The sequence below is a fragment of the Peromyscus californicus genome, unplaced genomic scaffold (assembly GCF_007827085.1).
Source record: "Peromyscus californicus insignis strain IS unplaced genomic scaffold, ASM782708v3 Scaffold_11__1_contigs__length_118956290, whole genome shotgun sequence".
Taxonomy (NCBI): Eukaryota; Metazoa; Chordata; class Mammalia; order Rodentia; family Cricetidae; genus Peromyscus; species Peromyscus californicus.
In genome coordinates this window covers 30,964,415-30,986,088 of record NW_026294402.1, presented here as the reverse complement: position 1 = coordinate 30,986,088, position 21,674 = coordinate 30,964,415, and the positions used below count along the sequence as shown (strand labels likewise).

At 42.6% G+C, this 21,674-nt stretch overlaps 1 protein-coding gene across 1 annotated transcript; it reads left to right on the top strand.

The window, feature by feature from the left end:
* The first annotated feature begins 6,030 nt into the window (after window positions 1-6,030).
* Window positions 6,031-17,883, top strand: Pate3 (prostate and testis expressed 3). Its single transcript, XM_052726359.1, has 4 exons — window positions 6,031-6,121; window positions 7,751-7,908; window positions 13,685-13,994; window positions 14,399-17,883. The coding sequence occupies exons 1-4, from the start codon at window positions 6,031-6,033 to the stop codon at window positions 14,521-14,523; spliced, it is 684 nt and encodes a 227-aa protein (XP_052582319.1). The 3' UTR covers window positions 14,524-17,883.
* Window positions 17,884-21,674: the final 3,791 nt, after the last annotated feature.

The following is a 21,674-nucleotide window of genomic DNA, read 5'->3' as shown; positions in this document are numbered from 1 at the left end:
GAACTTTGCATTTTTAATTAGCTGTGGTTTTCTGTAATGGTCTCAATCTATTGCAAAGAGAAGCTTCCTTAATGAGGAATGAGGACTACACTTATCGGTGGGCATGACACGTATATTCAGGGATTATGCTAGTTTAGTAAAGTGGTAATTATAGGTTTTCCTCCAAGATACATGACTTCACTAGCCCTGGGTAGTTTCTAGGCTTCCAGTATCAGGCAGGATTTCCCTCTCATTGAATGGGTCTTAAGTCCAAGTTAAGAGAGTTGTTAATTACCACCAAGACATTCATGCCTCCAGTGCCCCCTTAAGGTTACTGTGGCCATGCTGGTCATTGTCGGGGTTCATGGGCATCACAGCTGGGTAGAACTTTTGACTGCTCCCCTCCTTTGGAAGCTTGCATGGTGCCTTCTGGTACCAAGAAAGCTAGTCCCCAGGGAGGAGGCTTTCAGGTCAGATCAAACTCATGGTCCTCTGGGTCTTGTATCTGAAGAACATGACGTCTTCAGCCATAAGGACTTCACCTTCCAATTCTGGGGAGGCAACTAAGGACAGTAGTGACAGTCTTTATATTTACGGAGTCTCTTGGTAAACCTGTCCAAAAACTAAAAAGAGAGCTTCTCCTACCTAGGGTTGGAGTTTTTGTTAGGTTGTCTTTGTTCCTTGAAGAAAGTATTGTCAGCCAAAATGAGAATGTTTTATTTTAACTGTGTATGTATACTTATACACTGACTTATGTATATTATAGGTTTTTTTAGGTAAATAGTTTGTAGTATGATTACTTATGACTTTTTCAAACATCCTTACTGTTATTTTACCCTCCTTCTACAATATCTTCCCCCCATACTTAGCCCCCCCTTTTTATTCCATTTTCCCAATCAGATCACTTGGTCCCTACGATTCCCCTCTCTATTGTTCGCCCATTCCCATACCCTAACAATGGTCCCTTTTTACTTTCCTGGTAAAGAAATATGCAGATCAACAGACCAACATGAAACAGTAAGTTAGTCTAAGTGAAAATAAATACTTGAATTCTAAGAAGAATCTCTTCTTCAGTTAATTACACATTTCAATAAAACAATGGCTAATAAGTTAAGTAGAATTCAACGGTGATTTTTTTTTAAGTAAAAATCTAACTCTATTAGACCATGCCAGTTAAATATTATAACTAACACTTTTCAAGCAAGCACAAGGAAGGCAAATCATCATGTTGCCCTTCTTGCTTAACCAGTCAAAAAAAAAAAATAGTTGGCCAGGCGGTGGTGGTGCACGCCTTTAATCCCAGCACTCGGGAGGCAGAGGCAGGTGGATCTCTGTGAGTTCGAGGCCAGCCTGGTCTGTCTCCAAAGCGAGTTCCAGGAAAGGCGCAAAGTTACACAGAGAAACCCTGTCTTGAAAAACCAAAATAAAAAAATAGTTACTATAAATACAGCAGGTAAACTACTGAACTGACCAATCCAGAGCAAAATGTACTGAATTTCAATCTCCAACTGTACTAAATGTTCATCATTAGTATGGCACATTTTGATCCATGATGTGGCATAATGTCAAGACAGGTCACTATTTGTTACAGAAACACATAGATACTGTTTTGTAGCATAAGCCAGGCATATGTCCACACACAAAGAAAGGTGTTCTTGGGAAGAATTTTCAAGAAATAGCATGGAATGCACTGGGTAATATGAGGCTCTCCATGACGAGGTGTGCTAGGTGAAACTGAAGAAAAAGATATCTTAAACTATCATCTAATGCCATGATAGCTCCCTGGTTCCCACAATGATAAAAGTAATTGTACACAAAAAAATAAAAATCACATTTCAGTCATGGCACCAATGTATTATGCTGGTGAGCATGAGACACTAACATGATACTATTGGCATAGTTAAATGTTTCAGAAGTATCTTATCCACATGGTAAGTTACCCTTCCCTCACAATCATCTCAACGCAACCACAACCGATCACACATTGAACCCTCATGTGAAATTTCTTACAAACTACTACCCAGTATATCTATGGATGGGAGAGGCCATCATGGACACAGAGTCTTTCCATCCATCTACCACATCTCTAAGTGGAAAACGATCAAATAGATCTGTAAAACACATCCACACATTGGCACGTCCATAATTTTATAGATATTCACAGTAAAAGTCATGTGCTTGAGTGGCTTCTTTTTTTTTCTTTTTTCTTTTTCTTCTTTTTTCCTTTTTTGCTTTATAGGCAATACTATAATACATTCTGAAGACAACACTTTTAATGCTACAAGAGTGGTCACAGGCTCCAGGGAATGATTACCTCTGTTTGCATGTCACCTATGAACTGATATTTTGCATCTTTGATTTTTCTACCAATTCTAAAGAGTCCCATAAGATCATAGAATTGACCATGTCTCCACAGATGCTATAAGGTTAATAAAGTTCCTGTACATTTTGGTTCTTTGTTAATTTTCCTTAGCTTTTGTACACAGCATCTACATTCAAACATTAACCCATTGGTCCAACTCCTTAGTGGATGTCTTGCCACCTGTGGGTGTCCACTCTGGTTCCCTGATAACCCCTTCTCCTTTCCCTCACTGCCCACACCACTGACTGTTTGTCTCCTGGCCACTGCATGTTCCTGACAGAACACCAAAGAGCCCTACCTCGTCTAACAGGGAAGCTGATGGATCAGAAATGGGAACAGAGAGGCGTGGAGAGGAGCTACTGAGCACAGTTCTTGCCTACTGCTGCCTCATGCCAGTCTTTCCTGGCTCTTGCTCACTCTCTCCAAAATTTCTCTCTTAATAAAATAACTGCATCCTAACAAAACACAGAACGTGGTATCTGAAATAGGCCTTGTTGATAGTCTTCAAAACTTCTCTATATTCTCAGCAACTAAAGGCAAAATAGAAGCCTGTGATGTCTTTCTCCACTCTGTGCCTGCCTCCTTTTCTTCAGGTTATCTGCTTACCTCTGTGCATAAGCATGTCAAACAGGGAATTAATCACTGTCTAGTCAATCAGGTCCAGGAACTGTGGAGCCTAGAGCAATCATCCACAAAGTTAAGGTTACACCTTGGAACAGGAGCAGTCATCTTTGGAGAAGATGCCCTCAAGCAATAGGTTCTTCTTAGATCAACTGAGCAATGATTAAGCCTGCCCAGTTAAGCAGTTTAAATTTGTTTCCTATTTAAAAATAAAACGCATATCAGGATCACAAATAAAGTGCCATCACACCTCTCTAGTTGCTTCTGCCAACGTGGCCACATTTATTAAATCTCTTCTCTGTGTTCCTTGACATTATATTAGAGAACTTTAAAACCATCCTAAAAATGATTATATCTACACACATATACACACATGTGCACATCTCACCTGTGTGTGTGCTCATCAATAGCCTTGGTATTTTAGACTTCTATTGAAGCTGAACCTAGTGGGGCTGTCAGAGCCAGGAGTTTTGTCCAGAAACTCCAATTATACACTACTTACTAAAAGGAATTTGGACCAATTTAACAATTTCATTTATGTGACCATTCACTACAAGACAATTTATTACCATGCAACAATATAAGAAAACATAAACACATGTAGATAATGCATACATACACATAGCCAGGTATAGGGAGACTTTTTCTTTTTATTGAAAATAGATTATTTTCTCATACAATATATATTGATATATAGCTTTGCAGTTTCCCCTCCCTCTACTCCTCCAAGTTCCTCCCTACCTCACCTCATCTCCAGATCCACTCCATTTCTGTCTCTCATTAGACAAGAACAGGCTTCTAGGAGATAACAGCCAAACATGACAAAATAAAATAAAATATTATAAAACAAAAACCGTCAGATCAAAGTTGGGCAGGACAAGTCAACAAAAGAAGTTCTAAGAGCAGGCACAAGAATCAGAGACTCACTTGTTTTCACACTCAGGAGTCCCATTTTTAAAAAAAGCTAAAAGCTGTAATATGTATGCAGAGGACCTGGTGCAGACTTGTGCTTGCTGCTTCAGTCTTTGTGAGTTCATGTGTGCCTTGTCACTTGATTCAGAGGGCCTTCTCTTCCTGGGGTCCTCCATCCCCTCTGGCTCTTACACTCTTCTGCCTCCTCTTCTGAGGGGTTCCCTGAGCTCTGTGGGGGAAGGATTTGATGGAGACTTCCCATTTAGAGTCTCTATCCATGTAATGTCTGGCTTTGGGTCTCTGCATCTGTTCCCATCTGCTGCCAGAGGAAGCCTCTCTGATGATGACTGACTAACGCATTAATTTTACATGGGGATATTTTAAACACAAAGATTTTGCAGTTCTTATTTATTTATCATTTGCCAGTATTTATGTTAGACTATTGATCTGATTTTCTTCAGATCATTAAATAATCTTTACTCTAACATCTGTACTTCTAAAGACAGAACTCTTAAGACAAAGTAGAAATTTCAAAGACACCATGCCTAGGGTAATTATAAGACTCTAAGCAGGTTGAGAAAGCAACAATAGCTTTGTTCTTAAATTACCTTCTTTTCTTTAGTTTCAAATTGACCAAGATAAGAATCTTTAAAAAAAATGATGCCTTGAAAGGGAACACAGGTAACAATGTCACAAGTGAAATTTAAAATTATTTAAAAATGATTACACCCCACACATATACACATATATGCACACCACACCTATGTGTGTGCTCTCACATGTCTGTAATCAGGCATGCCCCAAATAATAATTTTATCACACAATAAGTTAAAAATGTGAAAATAAGGTTTGGCTACAAATTTTGTTACTCAATTTTGAAGAATTCTAGGACAAGACTGAGTTTTGCTCCACACAGTTGAATACACAAAATGACACATAAATGATTACATGAAACAATTGCCATAAATACATATGACACCATTACTAAACAAGAATGTACTTTTAGTAGAAAAGACATAGAAAATTTTAATAACTGTATATTTGAGATGTAAGAAAGGCCTAGTGACTGCCAAAGGGTCAAGGGATGAAGTTTGTTGTATAGATTTGGGTTAATTTCTTTCCCATTTTAATAGCTAAATAACAAAATGGGGATATCCTTCCATCCTTTGGCCAAATTTCCAGCATCTATCTTATAATGAGGCCAGATGATGTTACAATAAAATATTAGACCTTTTTTCCTTTAGGATGAAATTTATTCCAATTTTTAAAGATTCATTGTAGTGGCATGTCTTGGAGAATTGAATTTCCTAGGGGGAGTTACAGGAAAAAGAAAGATTCTGGAGTCAGGATAGTGTTTCTTCACCTACACGCAAAATCCTCCAGAGGCCTGACAGGTTGTGTGTCTCCTAGTTCTGTAACCCTACTAGATGTCATCAGTGAACCAATCATGTCCTTACAAACACTGGTTTGCACCCCCCAACTCTCTTGGGCCTATTCACCCCTGAGGTAGTCTGAGCCCATGATTTTCTCTCTCTTCTTATACCTTATCCTGAGAAAGTGGGAACAAGTTGATTTTATGGGTTTCTTTGTCATTTATTTTACCTCTGTGGCATAACATCTCCCCCACTAAGAGGCTGTAAAAAGGCCCAAGCTACTAGGTTCCGAGAAGAGGCTTGCCTGAAAAAAATGGGTCTGGTTTTGTGCTTTGTTTTTCAGATTGCCATCCAGGTTAAAATTGCAAGTGGATATTATTTTTCTATACTTCATGTTCAAAGAAGTGTCAAGTGTCTTACTACCCAATCATACTCTAAAGCAGTGGCTCTCAACCTGTGGATTGTGACCCTTTTGGGTCCACACTGGATGACGAGAGGGATGTGCAGTGCCAAGTCAGGAGGAGCGCTGGAAAGGATGAGCAGGAGGATGGGAGATCACGGCTCCAGCAACACAAGTCAGGAGGAGCACTGGAAAGGATGAGAAGGAGGACGGGAGATCACGGCTCCAGCAACACAAGTCAGGAGGAGCACTGGAAAGGATGAGAAGGAGGACGGGAGATCACGGCTCCAGCAACACAAGTCAGGAGGAGCACTGGAAAGGATGAGAAGGAGGACGGGAGATCACGGCTCCAGCAACACAAGTCAGGAGGAACGCTGGAAAGGATGAGCAGGAGGACGGGAGATCAAGTCAGGAGGAGCACTGGAAAGGATGAGCAGGAGGACGGGAGATCACGGTTCCAGCAACAAGAAAAAGGTGGGAAAACATCAGTGTTTGGAGGAGTCGGTGGCCTCAGACTTGGGACACTGACAACCATATCATGGTCACAGCATTATGGCTGCCACTGCCACCCCCCACCTGAGTGTAGGTGAACAGACATCAGAAGGTCTCACAACCAGGCATGCACTGTCAGGGGAAGGGGCATGACCCTACCACAAATGCCTCATAACCTCACCCTAAGTCCAGAAACCATCATGGAAGGACAGTGGCAGAAGTCCCAGCACACCCCTGACCCCTATGGCTTCATGGCACAGCAGGCCACGGAGAGGAGATGAGGTGTGAGGCATAGACCAGACCTGACACGATGGGGCCATTGCCACCACTGCTGCTGCCACCACTACTCAGAGCCAACCAATAGGACGGCCACCCACATGCCTGGGTTTCCTGATGCCAAATCCCCAAGACCTAGACTCTTGGCATGTGACTAACAGTAAGGACCCAGATAGTCCCCTTCCTTACCTTGTGCCTAAGCCCACCATCCCTGTGGGCATCAGGGAAGGGAAAGTAAAGTGGAAATCAAAGGCAGACTGGCAGCTGAGAAAGTAACTCCAATTAGAGAAGAAAGGGAAAGGAAAGCATTCCCCGCTCCTTTGCCTGGATGTCAGCAGCGCACAATTTTGCGGTGTGCATCGCCTGGCCCATGTCTACTACTTGGAGCAGCTTTTCTCAGTCACCCCCAGTCTGAATAGGAAGCTTAAGGTATTAGAAACATAAATCTTACCTCCTGAGTGGCTGGCTGGCTTTGCTGAGTCCTGCTCGACCTTTGGACAGTCCTTGATGCAGGGGAGAGTGGATTGAGAAATAATAGAGATGAAAAATAAAGACATAGACATAAAAGAAAAAGACAGAGACACAGAATAGGTTTGGGAGGGCTCTGAGTCAATACCACAGTTGCCCCAAGTTTATTCCTCATGAGCTTTTTATACACCAGCAAGGGGAGAGGCAAAAGACCTCTCCCTCTCAAGGACATCATGGTTCAAGGTAGAAAGTACAAACAAGTGTAAATACTTTCTTAATTCTCAAAACATCTAGTAGCCATACCTTATGGCAAATCATCCTGTAATCAGGCCTTGAAGTATAAGACACCTGGTAACCACGCCTTAGGCCAAAACATCCTGTTATGCAGCCTTGTGGGGGAAAACAAGCTTGAACTCTCTGACCTTGGGTCAAGATGGAATAAGGCCACACTATGGAGTCTCTGTGGGCCCCACAGGCTTGACAATTGATGTTGGTGGATAATGGAGTTCAGTGGTCACCTGTTAAGATTTACAGGTCTTTGTATCCCAATGAGCATCTGGGCAGAGATGAGGATAGTGGCAGAAATAGAGACAGTCGATTAAGAAAGAATCCACTCTCAAGGGAAGAAGAGAGCCAGAGTTAAGAGGAAGGGACTTGTAACAGGCATTTGTATAAGGAAGGCTTTTTGACACATGCGCTGTTACATGTTAACTTTACTGGGGGCAATCACCTTCTCTGCCAACTGGTTTATTCCCTGTGTTAATTTGTGACCTTTGTGTAATTAACACTTCATCCCTCACCCTACTCTCCAGTTTCACCACCCTCAGGAAAACATTTCCCATTCTATTACTTATCCTCCATTCACAGGTTTTAATGTCCATTCTCTGCGGCTTCGTGACGAGTTAAGAAACAAGGTATTTTTTCAGGAGGAAATTGGATGGATCAGGGCCTATGGGAAAATGAAGGCCATGGCAGAGTACACCAGTATTTGGATGGAATGGCAAACTTTCACCACCAATCTAGAAGTGAGCTGGTAAAGGTTTAAACCTCACTGGTCATCTCATAAAAGTGCCTGCCAAGGAGGCCCCTGAAGGAAGAACAGACCCTGTGCAAACCCACTCCAGGGGACCCTGAATGTGTGCCTGTTATTATTATTATGAGGCACTGTGTTATTCATTAAGTGGCGCTGTTTACCATTCGAGAAAAGCCACGAGGCACGACAAAACCCACTGCAGGAGTTTATTAGGGGAAAGAGAACAGGAGGGAAGGGCTTAGGCCTGTGGAAGGTTGTTCAGGGAGAGAGAGGAAGAAGAGGGGGGAGGAGTCTGTGACCCGCTTTTTATGGATTACCACCCACCCCCCCCACCCCACCCCCACCACACACATGCGCACATGGGCTTATGTAACTATGCCATGCATGCGCATAGATTACATGATCACACTGCATGCAAATTATGTGACCACACAGCACGCTGATTACGTAGGACATAAGTCCCCAGGATGACGAAGCCTCTTGCTTGGCTACTAGACAGCCCATGTGAGGCCATGTAGCTGGGGGAGTGGCCAGGGATTCCAACAGTGCTTCCATTGCCATAATTCTCCTTTCACTCTGCCTCTCAACAGAGAACAAAGCAAGGAAAACAAAGGACAAACTAAATGCCTTGAAAAGTCTCAGATGTGGAGCTCAAGGGAGACACCAAGGTGGATGATGGGAGGGAGGGGGGTAAGTTTATTGGAAAGGTTATTCATGACATGGACAAACAGACAACAGCTTGGGTCCCTGTGGAGAGTTCAGGCCACAGCACACCATGTTAGAGGCCCTGAAACTGGTCAGGCCCGCGAGGCAGGACTGGGGTCCCTTCTTATAGGTATCTGAAGAAGAGGAGTTTCACAGCATGAACCTGCAGTCAGGGTCTCTGATTCCCAACCAGGAATTGAGAACAGAGAGGAGGGTACTGGATGTGGCTGCCATTAGCCCCCTTTAATATAAATTCACTTCCCCAGGTGAGAAACCCAGGCACCTGGCAGTCTTTTAACCTAAGATTGACAGCTGTGCATTCAGACAGGCATTGGTGAGCATCTGTAGGCAGGGAGGCTGTGTGAGGCCTGAGTAACGGTATGGTCCAGATCCTATTGTTACAAAAGCTGTAGGATTTGCCTTCTTTTTCCTGTAAGATTTATTTAGTATTAAATACACCACATGGATTCCTGGTGCCTGTGGAGGCCATAAGAGAGCATCAGATCCCTTGGAACTGGTTTAAGGATCATTGTAAGCCATCACATGGTGCTGGGAACTGAACCTCAGTCCTCTGCAACAGCATCTAATGCTTTTATCCTCTGAACCATCTCCTGAACTTGGCTTCTTGATAAAGCTAGGAATACTCTGGAAAACCCCATCTAGTTTCTATCTTTTTTTTTTTTTTACCTAAACCTGGCAGAACAGAAAACTAGACTCAAATGTGTCAAAATCTCACTCTTCGTTTTAGAAGCTGTTGGACTTCTTTTCTCTTCCCTAAGACTTTAAGACTTCAGATCTTTTCATGGGCAAAGAAAGATCTATGCTTTGATGAGTCATAGAAAAGAAATGTTCTAGGGCCACCAAATTGCCCATTGGTAAAGACTCTCCCTCCAAGCCTGATGACCTGAGTTTGATCCCCAGGATCCACACAGTGGGGAAAAAAAACTGCCTTCTGCAAGTTCTCCTCTGACTTCCATATACGTGCAATGTTGCACACACACACACACACACACACACACACACACACACACACACACACACATTTAAATAAAAATGTAATAAAACATTTTTAAAAGAAAAGAAAATTTGCAAACTCGGAATTTCTCCTAAAACTTACCCTCCCCTATCTGATTATCTTGTTTCTCTTTCCTGCCTTCCTTCCTTCTTTCCTTCTTTCCTTCTTTCCTGTGATGAGGATAAATTTAGGGCCTTTTCACATCTAGAAAAACATTATTCCCTTGAGCTACATTCCTAGACCTGGATTTTCTAGAAATAGTGGGTTTTGGTGTGTAGCCTAGGCTAGCCTGGAACTCATCACTCTCCTGTCTCAGCCTCCAAAGTCCTGGAACTATGATATGTGCACAACTCTTCTTAATGTGGCCACATAAATTTCTTTAATAGAAATGCTGAGCCTAGCTTGTCAGAAGTGTCATGGACCAGGCTCTGGCCCTAGCAATGATAATGTAAGTGGAAGGGTGATGTTACCGCCCCACACAGTACGTGGTCCCTGTCCTAAAAGGGTAGATTTCTGATAGGGGGAATCCAAGGCAAGAATCGGAAGTTCTAGGTTGAAGGTCCAGCTTGGTCACAGCTGTCTGTCTTTTCCTCTGACCTCTCTCTTCCCCATAAGGAAACGGGCCAGATGAGCTTGTTCATTGTTCTTCTCTCACACATGGAGCAGTGTCTGTATTTTGAATGTATGAATAAGTCTCAAAGAGGTATTGAATCATAGTAGTGAAAAGTGTGAACTCTAATTAGAGAAACTTCCTATAAGTACTAGTACTGTTAGTCACCAGGTGTGTGACCTTTGGGAATGACACTAGACCTCACCAAGCCTTAGTTTCCTCCTCTGTGAAGACAGGATCAGAATGGCAATATCATAACAACAATTGTGCGGCCATCATTTGGTAGCCACAGATTCCACATCCAGCCACATTGAAACATTGAAAGTTTTCAGAAAAAAAAATTCAATTTTCCTTGTCATTATTCCCTAAGCCATGCAGCATGCTATAAGCAACTGCATAAATGAAACTAGTCCAAACAGACATTTTGTCCCTCAGTCTGACATATCAGACAATAGGTTTTTGATATTGATACAATGAACCCCAAGAAACTGGAGTCCCCTTCCCTTGAGACCATGCCAGGAGAAGAAGGCTAAAGTCTGATGCCATCAGAGGGAGAACTTGGCTCCCAGAGGAGAGATTTCACACAGTTCTCAGAATTTGTCTGACCACTTCCCAGGATGGAAACTGAAGCCTACACAATAATGGGTCACTATTAGCTGGGACCAAACCTAGACCTGGGCTGCTTCGACATGCATATCTCTGGCCCTCTGTTTAAACTTTAATCTCACTTTAGGATCCCAAAGATGGACTGGAAGAGCAACTGGATCTCTTTGTCCCTCTCCCCAATGTGGCTACACTGAATAAATCTCATTTTTCTACTTTTTACTATTAATTTGGCTGTTTTAATTCACTTCTGGAGGAGGAGTGGCCAAACCTGGCTTTTTGGGGGACAGACTGTGACCCCAAGTTCAGTAACAATAACTATTTATGTAGAATTATTTTATATTATATTATTATGCTGTAATACAAGTACTATATTGTGAGGTACTTTGGCTAACCTAAATATGTTTTAAACAATACAGGAGTATATGCATAAGATGTATATAAATACTACACGATTTTACACATTGAACATCACAGATTGTGTTATATGTGGAGGTTCCTGGAGTCAACATGCTCTTGATACTGGGGGACAACTATAATTATTATGATAAAGACTATATTGTAAAAAGAAGTTAACACAGTAGAAACATTAACAATTGTCCATTGTCATTATTGTCTTCTGTTCTTGTGGGAATTCTGGGATACCTTTGAGAGTGATGGAGCCTTCTTGACTCTTGGGTTGGCTAGAGTCCTGGGAACTCGCCAGTGACTTGCATTGCTCTTGGCTTGCAAATTTGAAGAATGAAATTTCCAGACCAGCGAGAGTGAATTTTACAGAGGTTTTTTTATTACAGAAAAGAAAATGACAGAGTTCCTGTAAGGCAGGAGAGGTATCCTAGAGGGGGATACCATGATCCTCACTGCCCTGGGTATAACAAGGTTTTCCTGGATGGAGGGATGGGGTTAGGAGTTAGCTGGTCAATGCAGTTTCCATTCAGGTATCCAAGTGCCTCTGAGTTTCAGTCATGTACTCAGTATGGTGTCCAGGGAAGGGATACTCCTTTGCAGGGCAAGGGACAAGGAAAATCTAGATACACCCTCCTTTCTGCCATCCTTGGCTTCTGCCCCTGACAGAATCAGAGACATTTTGGCTTAAAGCCTTCGGGCACCCTAGGTCTCCAGCAAATGCAAAGCTGCTCACAGGCTCAAAAACATTTCTAGCTTTTAGCCAAGAAATTGTTCACATTTCAGGGTCTTTTACCTTAAAACTACCTGGTCAACTTCAGGCTCCAGGTCTCAAGACTATGGAGACCACAGCCAATGAACTTGAGCTCTCAAAATAAACCTTGTGTGACTGGCTCCCCTTAGGCATGAATAATCACCAACTCCTGCTGGAGGAGAAGGCCTCTCTCTGGAGCCCAGCAGAGCTCTGCTTGCAGCCCTTCACAGCTTTGCTTGGCACAAGACATCTGGGTCCAAATGAACAGACACTTCTTGCCGCTCTTCTCCCTCTTCTGCCTCATTGTGGGTGAGTCCCAGACCTGAGCAATGAGCTCCACTGCAGGATCCCCAGGGAGCTGCAGTGAATCTCCACAAGCACAGCCATGTCCATGTGGGCAGAGCTTTGACCATATTTGGGAGGGAAGGAAGGGAGATGCTTTCAGAATGCTCCTCTGCCTTCTCTTCCATCTTCTCTGTCTTTTCCAGCACTCTGCCACGTCCCTCTGGGTGTGTAGGCCTAATTTTCTTGCCCTTTCTGCCACTGTCAAACCCCATAATCTAGATGCCAAGGAAGACTTCCTTAAAGTATCCATTCTATTCACAAATCTACGTTGCTGAGGGAGCTGGTCATTTGATAATCTTGTGATGTGCCCTAGTCCTAGACATTGGCTTCTGATAGCCATTTCAGGGAGCTTGTTACAAGCTGCTTAGGAGAAGTGTATACCCTGGAATCAGACAGATTTTTCCAAATTTGTCAGTCAGTCACTGTCCTGAATTCTCTAATTTGACAAGTGGAGACAAAACCTGCTTACAATGATTTGTGAGATCAGAGTACAGTGCATTAAATTACATCTAAAGCCGGGCGGTGGTGGCGCACGCCTTTAATCCCAGCACTCGGGAGGTAGAGCCAGGCGGATCTCTGTGAGTTCGAGGCCAGCCTGGGCTACCAAGTGAGTCCCAGGAAAGGCGCAAAGCTACACAGAGAAACCCTGTCTCGAAAAACCAAAAAAAAAAAAAAAAAAAAAAAAAAAAAAAAAAAAAAAAAAAAAAATTACATCTAATTTGAAACAACATGGTCCTAATAAGATGATCAATAAATACTATATCCTTTCTAATTTTATCACCAGTAGGAGATTTTTAAACATTTTTTTAATGTGTGTGCTTGTGTGTGCAGGCATGTGTGCGTGCTTGCATGTGTGTGTGTGTGTGTGTGTGTGTGTGTGTGTGTGTGTGTTGCACATGCCATACTATACACATGGTCAGAGGACAACTTTTGGAAGTAATTTCTCTCCTTCCATCATGTGGGTGCTAGAATTCGAACTCAAGTCAATCAGGCTTGACAGCAACTTTACCTGCTAAGCCAGCTGACCAGCCTCTGGAAAGAATTTTTTTTTAATTGAGCCCATACTTCAATTATTCACTCTTCGAGAACCTCCTAAAGGTCAATGACCATTTTTAAGCTAGAAAAATAAACTGTAGAACTCACCTAAAACAACACCAGATCTTGTGATGTGAGTTTATCATCCCATTGCTAAAGGGGCAGAGACAGGCAGATTCCTGAAGCTCACTGGGCAGTCAGCTGAGCCAAATAGATGAGCCCTGAACCAGTGAGAGAAAGTTATCCAGAATGCAAAGGCTGAAATTGAGACCAGAATCCTTTTACTTACTCAGTAGCCTTTTCTTTCCATCGCTAAAGGCAAAAGAGTTGATAAAAAGGGAAGTTCAACTGTCACTTCCTCAACACTCAACCATCAGTTCTTCATTTGCCCACCTACCCTTGGAAGGCTGCTCCCCCCAGCTCTGCCATCTCCCTCCCCGTCCCAAGTCCCTGCCCTCACGGCAAGCTCTGTGCTCTCTCCAGAAGCAACATCACTGAAGTGTGTAACATGCCACCTTCGCACACCGGCAGACCACTGCAGAAGAGGCTTCGGTGTTTGCCATGCTCAGAAGTACGAATCATGCATGAGCCTAAGGATCTACTCCAGTAAGCTGCAGGGTTGGGCAAAGTCGTGAGAAGCTTGGGCATCTCTGACCCAGGCCACAGTACAAAGTGCTTTGAGCACCGCGGGTAGAGACCTAGGAGGCAGGCAAAAGATGCAGGGCAGGATGAAAACAGTCAGACAGATTTTTTTTTTCTTTGAAGATACCAAAGCTGTGTTTTTCTCACCTTCTAGCAGGGGAAGGAATGAAGCAAATGCATAGATTTGAGTTGTCGGGGACCACAGGCAAACAAGTCAAGCTGGTGGCTTTCCCCTCAATTTCTGCGTTGGTGCTCTTGGGAAGGGGATGCTGGGAAGCCATCCACAAGCCCGTCTGGTTAAGGCCAGGTATGGTCTGCCTTGGATACTGGGGTCACTGCTTGATGTCTTTGGTTCTTTTCTGTTGCAGATAACACTCTCCAAATATCATACATGGTGTGTCAGAGATTCTGCAAGGACTTGACGTACAACTTCAACAATCGGACTTACATCCATAAATGTTGTAATGACGATTTTTGTAACTTCAGAATCTAAGATATACCCCAGACCTCATTGTAGAAGCTCCAGATGTTTTTCTTCCTTTACACTCTACTTACCCTGCCTTTCTGCCCCGTATGCATCGAGGATACTCCTGCTCCTCCTTAACTCCACATCATCCTTCCTGGTTCCTCCAGCTTGGATCTCTCTTTGGGCAGGGGATGATAAGGGATCATGGTTTTAAACAATAGATTTTTTCCTATTACTAGAATTGGCATCTTTATCTACTAAAAGACCTGTCCCAAGAAACTCTGCACAGTAAGATATGAAATGGGACCCTAGAACTCTTCACTAGCTTAGATAATTGAGGTGGACCAGAAAGCCTTCAATGGAAAACTCACAAATATTTTTAATTGAACATCTCATGAGTCACCACGATGGTTAAGCTGAAACAGAACAAAGTGGAGGTGGGCACTGAAGATTTTGCTCTGTGAATGCCAAGTTTTTTTTTTCCTTTGGCAGACAGTGCCCATTTCAGACTCAGTCATTCTGATTTTCTTGGCAACTAAAGCACATTCTCACACATTTTCACAGGGCATTGCAAACACAGGACTTTTGTCCTCTGTGGCATTCCAAGATCAAATGAGGCCATGACTATTCCTCTACAGATGCATGTCAAAAGCACATTACATCACTTTTAGTCTCCATCCTTTCCTAACCTTTCTCCATTCTTTTCCTCCTTTGTCAGCCATCTCCTCACCTTCTATGGCAACATGCACTCTCCCAGTAAGAGTGGGCTGTCCTTCAAATCTTTTTCCAGTATGTCCCATGGCTCCTGAGCAGGCAGCCTTCCAGGGCTCCTCATCTGTGGTGCAAATTGGTCACACTCAGGAACATCTTTATCCTCCCCACAGCATCTCCCATGAGCCTTAGGTCAACATGTAGAGCACAATGGACTTAGGTCTTCAGTCCTTTACTACCTGTCTATAAATAATAAACCCACTTCACATAATTGTGTACTAGTGTGTTCTTTCTCAGTGGACCCACATAGGTAACCCATGCATAGTGGGTATGAACAGCAGCCCAGGATTCAATGGGTGCAATTACTCAACTGCTGTTTCTTACAGTTGGCATAGTGATGATCTTTGCTGTTCATCACAAGTGGGAGTCCTAGTTGGGGATCTTTTGTATGTTGAAATCCCTCCCTCTGGAATCTAGCATGAATATGACTTCTAAGAGCCTTATGATTACAGATATTTCTCTAGATTTCCAGTTGTCAAGTACTTAGCAACTATTCACGGGAATCCTTGTGAGTTTGAGAGCTATAACTAAATTTTGGGACCCATGGGTCCCAAATCATATTGCCCCAACAGAGTGTTAAAAACTTTATTAGTTTCTTCTATTCATCCAAAGTCTGTCTGTGCATTGCAAGCCCTTCCTTCCCTCTACTGAGAAAGTCTTGGGGCTGTTGTCAAATAAAAAGGTTGTTGTTGGTCTCTATTCACAGAAGAGTTCATCCTTTCAAAATGAGATTTTTCTTTTGATTTGAATTTACATGTGCCCAATATCACTTAAGGATATTTGATTTTTCAGTTTGAATTAAAAGTCCTGTGAAGCACCTAATAAAACCTTCCCTAACTTTCAGAATGAAAGAGAGTAAATTAGTCAGTCATTACATGACTTTCACTGCCTAAGAAATTGAGCTGTTCTGGAAACTGCAAATTGGGGTGTCATCATCTAGCCTTAAGCTGCCAGATACCTTAGGGGATATGAAATTGGAAAGAAGAAGCCTAAAAAAAACCCACACAGAAGAACACAGACAGCATACTGGGTGTACTCATTCACACATCTGCTGGGCCACAGATGTACCTACAGGACATCTCAAGGAACAGACTGTGCATGCATTCACCCCAAGGCAAAGCAGAGTCCTGGCTAGAGCCAGCACTGAAGCGGGGCGTGACAGGGATGGGATTACAACAGTTGCTAAGGAAGCAAGAATTTCAAAGTGATAAACCTGTCTCCCCACTTTTAACCATCTGCTTTTTGCATTTCATGTATTGACTTAGTGGGATTTTTGTATTTGCTTTGAGATGATCTCAACCTCCTGTGTGCACATGCCACCAAAATAAATGAATAAATAAAAATTGAGAAAATTTTATGCATGGATGAAACTCTCACAAAATAAAAATTGAAAAAATTGAAATAAATTTTCATTTGAGGGCTTCTCCTACTTAGCTTCAGCTCATATAGTTATATGAGGGAGTCTCAAAACAATTGGGAGGTTGCATTGATCATATTGGCCCGTGGGTATGTCTGCAGTACATTTTCTTGATTGCCAATTGATAAAGGAGATCCAAGCCCACTGTGGTCAGTGCCATCCCTGGGCAGATGGCCCTGTATTGTGTAAGAAAGTTGCCCAAGCATGAGCCAGAGAGAGCAAGCAAGGAAGCAGTATTCCTCCATAGTTTCTGCTTCAATTCCTGTTTGAATTCCTGTTCCAATTTCCCTCAATGACAGATTGTGACTTAGAAGTACAAAATGAAATGAACCTTTTCCCTCCCAGCCAAACTAGAGTATTTGATTTTTATTGGTTTATCCATTTTCCTGTTATGACTATGTATGGATCTTTCCCTACAATACTCCATATCATCACAAACTCCAGAAGTGCACTTTTCCTATGTGAAAGTTTATGACAAGTCTTTTTGAATATTCATCATGAATTTTGGGCCATTTCAATTCTAACCTTTTCTATATTGTCTTCTTTCCTTAAAAAATGTACTTAATGCAATCAATCTCTGTGCTAACTCATATAAACTTATGTGTTTTATTGGAGTCTCGTCATCTTTAATACCACAAAGAATATTTTTGTTGACTATTTGAGAGTAATTGATGGCACAATCTTTACAAGCCCTGAGTTCTTCAGTATGTTTCCTAAAAACAACAATATTTCCTCCATATCCACAAGGTGTTCATCACAATCACCAGATTATGACTAAAATGATGTCAAAGCATCTACTGGCTAAGATTCAACAATTTTTCAGTAACATTTCTTTAATAAAATATTTCAAACCACAATCACAATATCACACTTAGTTACCACATCTAACCAGTCCCTCCAGTCCAAAATAGTTTCACAATCTTTCTGTTTTCATGGTCTTGATATTTGAACATTTTTACAGTTCCTCAAAGTGGATCAGTCCACAGTGTCTGCATGATTACATTCAGGTGGTGGATCTGCAATCAGGAACATCACACAATGATGATCACAGAATGCTGTGTTCTTCCCAGTACCTCCCATCCACAGGCATGTGATTCTCTCTCATCACTGAAGATCTCGACTGATGACAAAGTGGTTTCTCTTCTCCAGAATCATTCACTTTGAAGAGTCAAGTCAAGATGGTGGAGTGGAAGACGGCTCTGGGTGACACCAGGATTGAGAACAGTCAGGAAAACAAAGGAGAAACTTTATACTGAAGAGAGAGAAAGAGGAAGCACATCAGAATTCACAAAAGAGTTCATATGACCAGTGAAGATAGTTTCCCAGTGAGGGCAAGGGGAAGTGGAAGACTGGCAAGTTAAGCCAGGTGGCCCTGTTCAGAAAGGGCCTGGAAGTCAATCCTAGCCACAGAGCAGGCCCATATTTCTCACAACTTTTTTGTTTGTTTTCTTGGGTTTTTTTTTTTGAGACAGGTTTTCACTGTGTAGCCCTGGCTGTCCTGGAACTCACTCTATAGACCAGACTGGCCTTGAACTCATAGAGATCCACCTGCCTCTGCCTACCAAGTGCTGGGATTAAAGCCATGCACCACCATCGCCCAGCTTAGTTCTCATAATTTTTAATCCAAGTGGAAACCTGAGTAACAAGTCAGAGTATAAGGTACTCACTTGGGCATTCTCTGTACCTTGGAGAACTATACCCACATACCATCTCAAAACAGAACATGTTTCTTGGTACAAAGCTTCTCTAGGGCCCTTAAAACAAACAAAAATAAAATCACAGACTAGAGAGCCTGAAGATATACAGCCATACACCCTGAGTTGGAGCTGGCAACATAAGGTAGTCATGGAAACGGGAGCGCTGAATGCAGACATGCAAAAAAAAAAAAAAACTCAGATATACAGAAGCACAGACAAGGAAGAACTCATTGGTGGGTTGGTGGGGAGCCCTGCCCTTTCGGTGAAGAAGAGAGTAACATAAGAAACAGATGGCCCTGAGCCAAAAGTCAGGCTTCTTCTTGGCCATGAAGTTTTCCATTTGCAGTATTGAGAGCACCAAGTTCATACATGTGGACATTCCCTACAGGCTCCTGCTTTGCATGAGATGTTTAGTGTTGAGCAGGAGTAGAAAGCACAGAGGTGAGTCCACTAGTAACAGCTCTCAGTGCTCCAACTGCTTCCTCTACAACCAACACATTTAGCTCGGGTTTGGTCACGTGAATAGCTCCAGTAGGGGCTCAGATCCATATGGTTGGGCTCTAGATAATGCAAAAAATCCATGGAGTCTGTTTAAAAGGTGATGGAATTTATTAGGGAGGAAAACTCACTACAGCACAGGAGATTTATCGTAGGGTCCTGGAAAGCTGAGTTACATTCCCATGCTGTTCTTCCACCTGGTCCGTCTCAGCATCTAAACCCATGAAGGAGAGAAGAGAGACTGCGTACATGCATCTCAGGTCTTAAGGGTAGCTGAGAGGCCATGCCCCAGGGCATGTACTTCAAGGTCATAGGCAGATAGAACAATTACCTTCTACATCTCTAGGGCTGTGCTTCAGGATCATAGAACAGATATCCACTATACTTAGAGCATCCTTGGCTTTGACGTTACGGACTCCAATATGTACAATCTGGAGCAACTGAGATCCATACTTGCCCATATGCTGCAAAGCTAATGCTGGTCAGAAGTGGTTCAAGATATGCATGGAAGGGAGAACCCTAAACTTGTTTCAGCACTGTCAAGCAGCTGACATTTGAGCAGGCTGAAGCATAACAGTCTCTAATTTCAACTCACCACACCTACCACCTACCAATATTTAGAGAACGGGCTCCAATATTTAGGGAACTCAGAAAGAAGTTGTTCATTTTTCAATGAGATAGCCAAAACGGTTTAATTATTTTAAGTATAAAGTATTCCTAAAAGTCAGTTAAGAAATAATAACCCTCAAAAACATATGCACAACAACATACTGCTGGCAATGGTTGAGAGACAGCCCGAACTGACCTACTCTGGTGATGGGATGGCCAAACACCCTAATTGTCGTGCTAGAAACCCCATCCAAGTACTGAGGGATCTGGATGCAGAGATCCATGGCTAGGCTCTGGGTGGAGCTCTGGGAGTCCAATTAGTGAGAAAGAGGAGGGTTTATATGAGCAAGAATTGTTGAGACCAAGGTTGGATAAAGCACAGGGACAAATAGCCAAATGAATGAAAACACATGAACTATGAACCAATGGCTGAGGGGTCCCCAACTAGATCAGGCCCTCTGAATGGGTGATACAGTTGATTGGCTTGATCTGTTTGGGAGGCATCCAGGCAGTGGGACCGGGTCCTGTGCTCATTGTATGAGTTGGCTGTTTGAAACCTGGGGCCTATGCAGGGTCGCTTGGCTCGGCCTGGGAGGAGGGGACTGGACCTGCCTGGACTGAGTCTACCAGGTTGATCTCAGTCCTTGGGGGAGTCTTTGCCCTGGAGGAGGTGGGAATAGGGGGTGGGCTTGGGAAGGTGAGGGGGACAAGAGGGGGGAGAACAAGGGAATCCGTGGCTGATATGTAGAACTGAACTGTATTGCAAAATAAAATAAATAAATAAATAAATAAATAAATAAATAAATAAATAAATAAAAAACATATGCACATTGTAGAGGCATGGGAGGTCCTTTGTGCTCATAGAAAAGCACTAGGAATGTTAAACACACAGGGTTGTTCCATCAAAGGAAAGAATATATAACCTGCCATCCCACCCTCCCCACAGAAGGCTGGGAGCAGATGTGCTTAATAGCCTGGCAACCTTTGAGCTATGCGAGTAGCCAAGACCACAACAGATCCTCACCCGGACCATATTGCAAACTTGTTTTTCTCAGTCAATCAATAAACCCATCTTTATGGAAGGTGTTACGTGAACTTTACATAGAGTTTTGATTTAGTCACATTAGATTTTTAGTTAGCTTACTTTGTGCTTTATTGTGCACACAGGATTGAGTTAATTATTACCAGGGAGGTTTTCACCAAATTGTGCTGTGCTTAACGATGCCAAAAATAAACTATTCAGGGTCAGATCCTCTAAGTTTGAACCAACACAGCCACCTTAGTCCTGTTGAACCAAACTACCTTTTTACGTTCCATGGATCATTACTCTGCCAACGGTGGTGGTCACAAAGACCTCCACAGCACATGTAGGCAAAGAATGAAGAAACCATTCAAAATAAAGGAAGTGTAAAACCCTGCACAAAGAGAGTCAATTCTTAGATAAGACAAGTGCAAACACTACAGCAATAATTGAATTTGATTTTCTGTATATCAGGCTCAGAAGCATTGAAAAGTTTGACCATCTCTCACATCACACAGGACCACACAAACTATTGGAGAACATCTAAACTGCTAACTTCTGTGCAGGAAGCACTTAGGGAACATCTAGCAACATAAAAATTCAGGTGACTATAAACCCCTCACTTCTTTTTTTAAAAGCATACTTTCATTCTTTAAGATTTGTGATATGTATATAAGTATTTTGATCAAATCTGCTTCCATGCTTTCCCTCCAACTTCTCTCCAGTCTTCTCTTCCACCCCCACATCTCCCTCCTAACTTCATTTACTCATTTTTTTAAACTACTGAGTCTAATTAGTGAGGCTGGTATATGTATGGGGAGAGGGCCACCACTAGAGCATGGGCAATCTACCCAGATCCACATTCCTGAAGAAAACTAATGCTCCCTTCCCTAGCAGTCATCAATTACCAATAACTCCTTAGCTAGGGACAGGGCTTTGTGAGCCCCTCTCATTCAAATCGGGAATATGAATTCCTCGATCTTATGCAAGTCTTGTGAATGTGCCACAACCCCAGTGAATTTATTCTCAATACCCATGTGGTAGCTCACAACCAACTGTAACTATAGTTCCAGAGGATGTGATGCCCTCTTCTAGTACATGTCATGCATATAAACTCACTCATAAACACACATAAACATGAAATAGACGAATAAGTGAATAGACT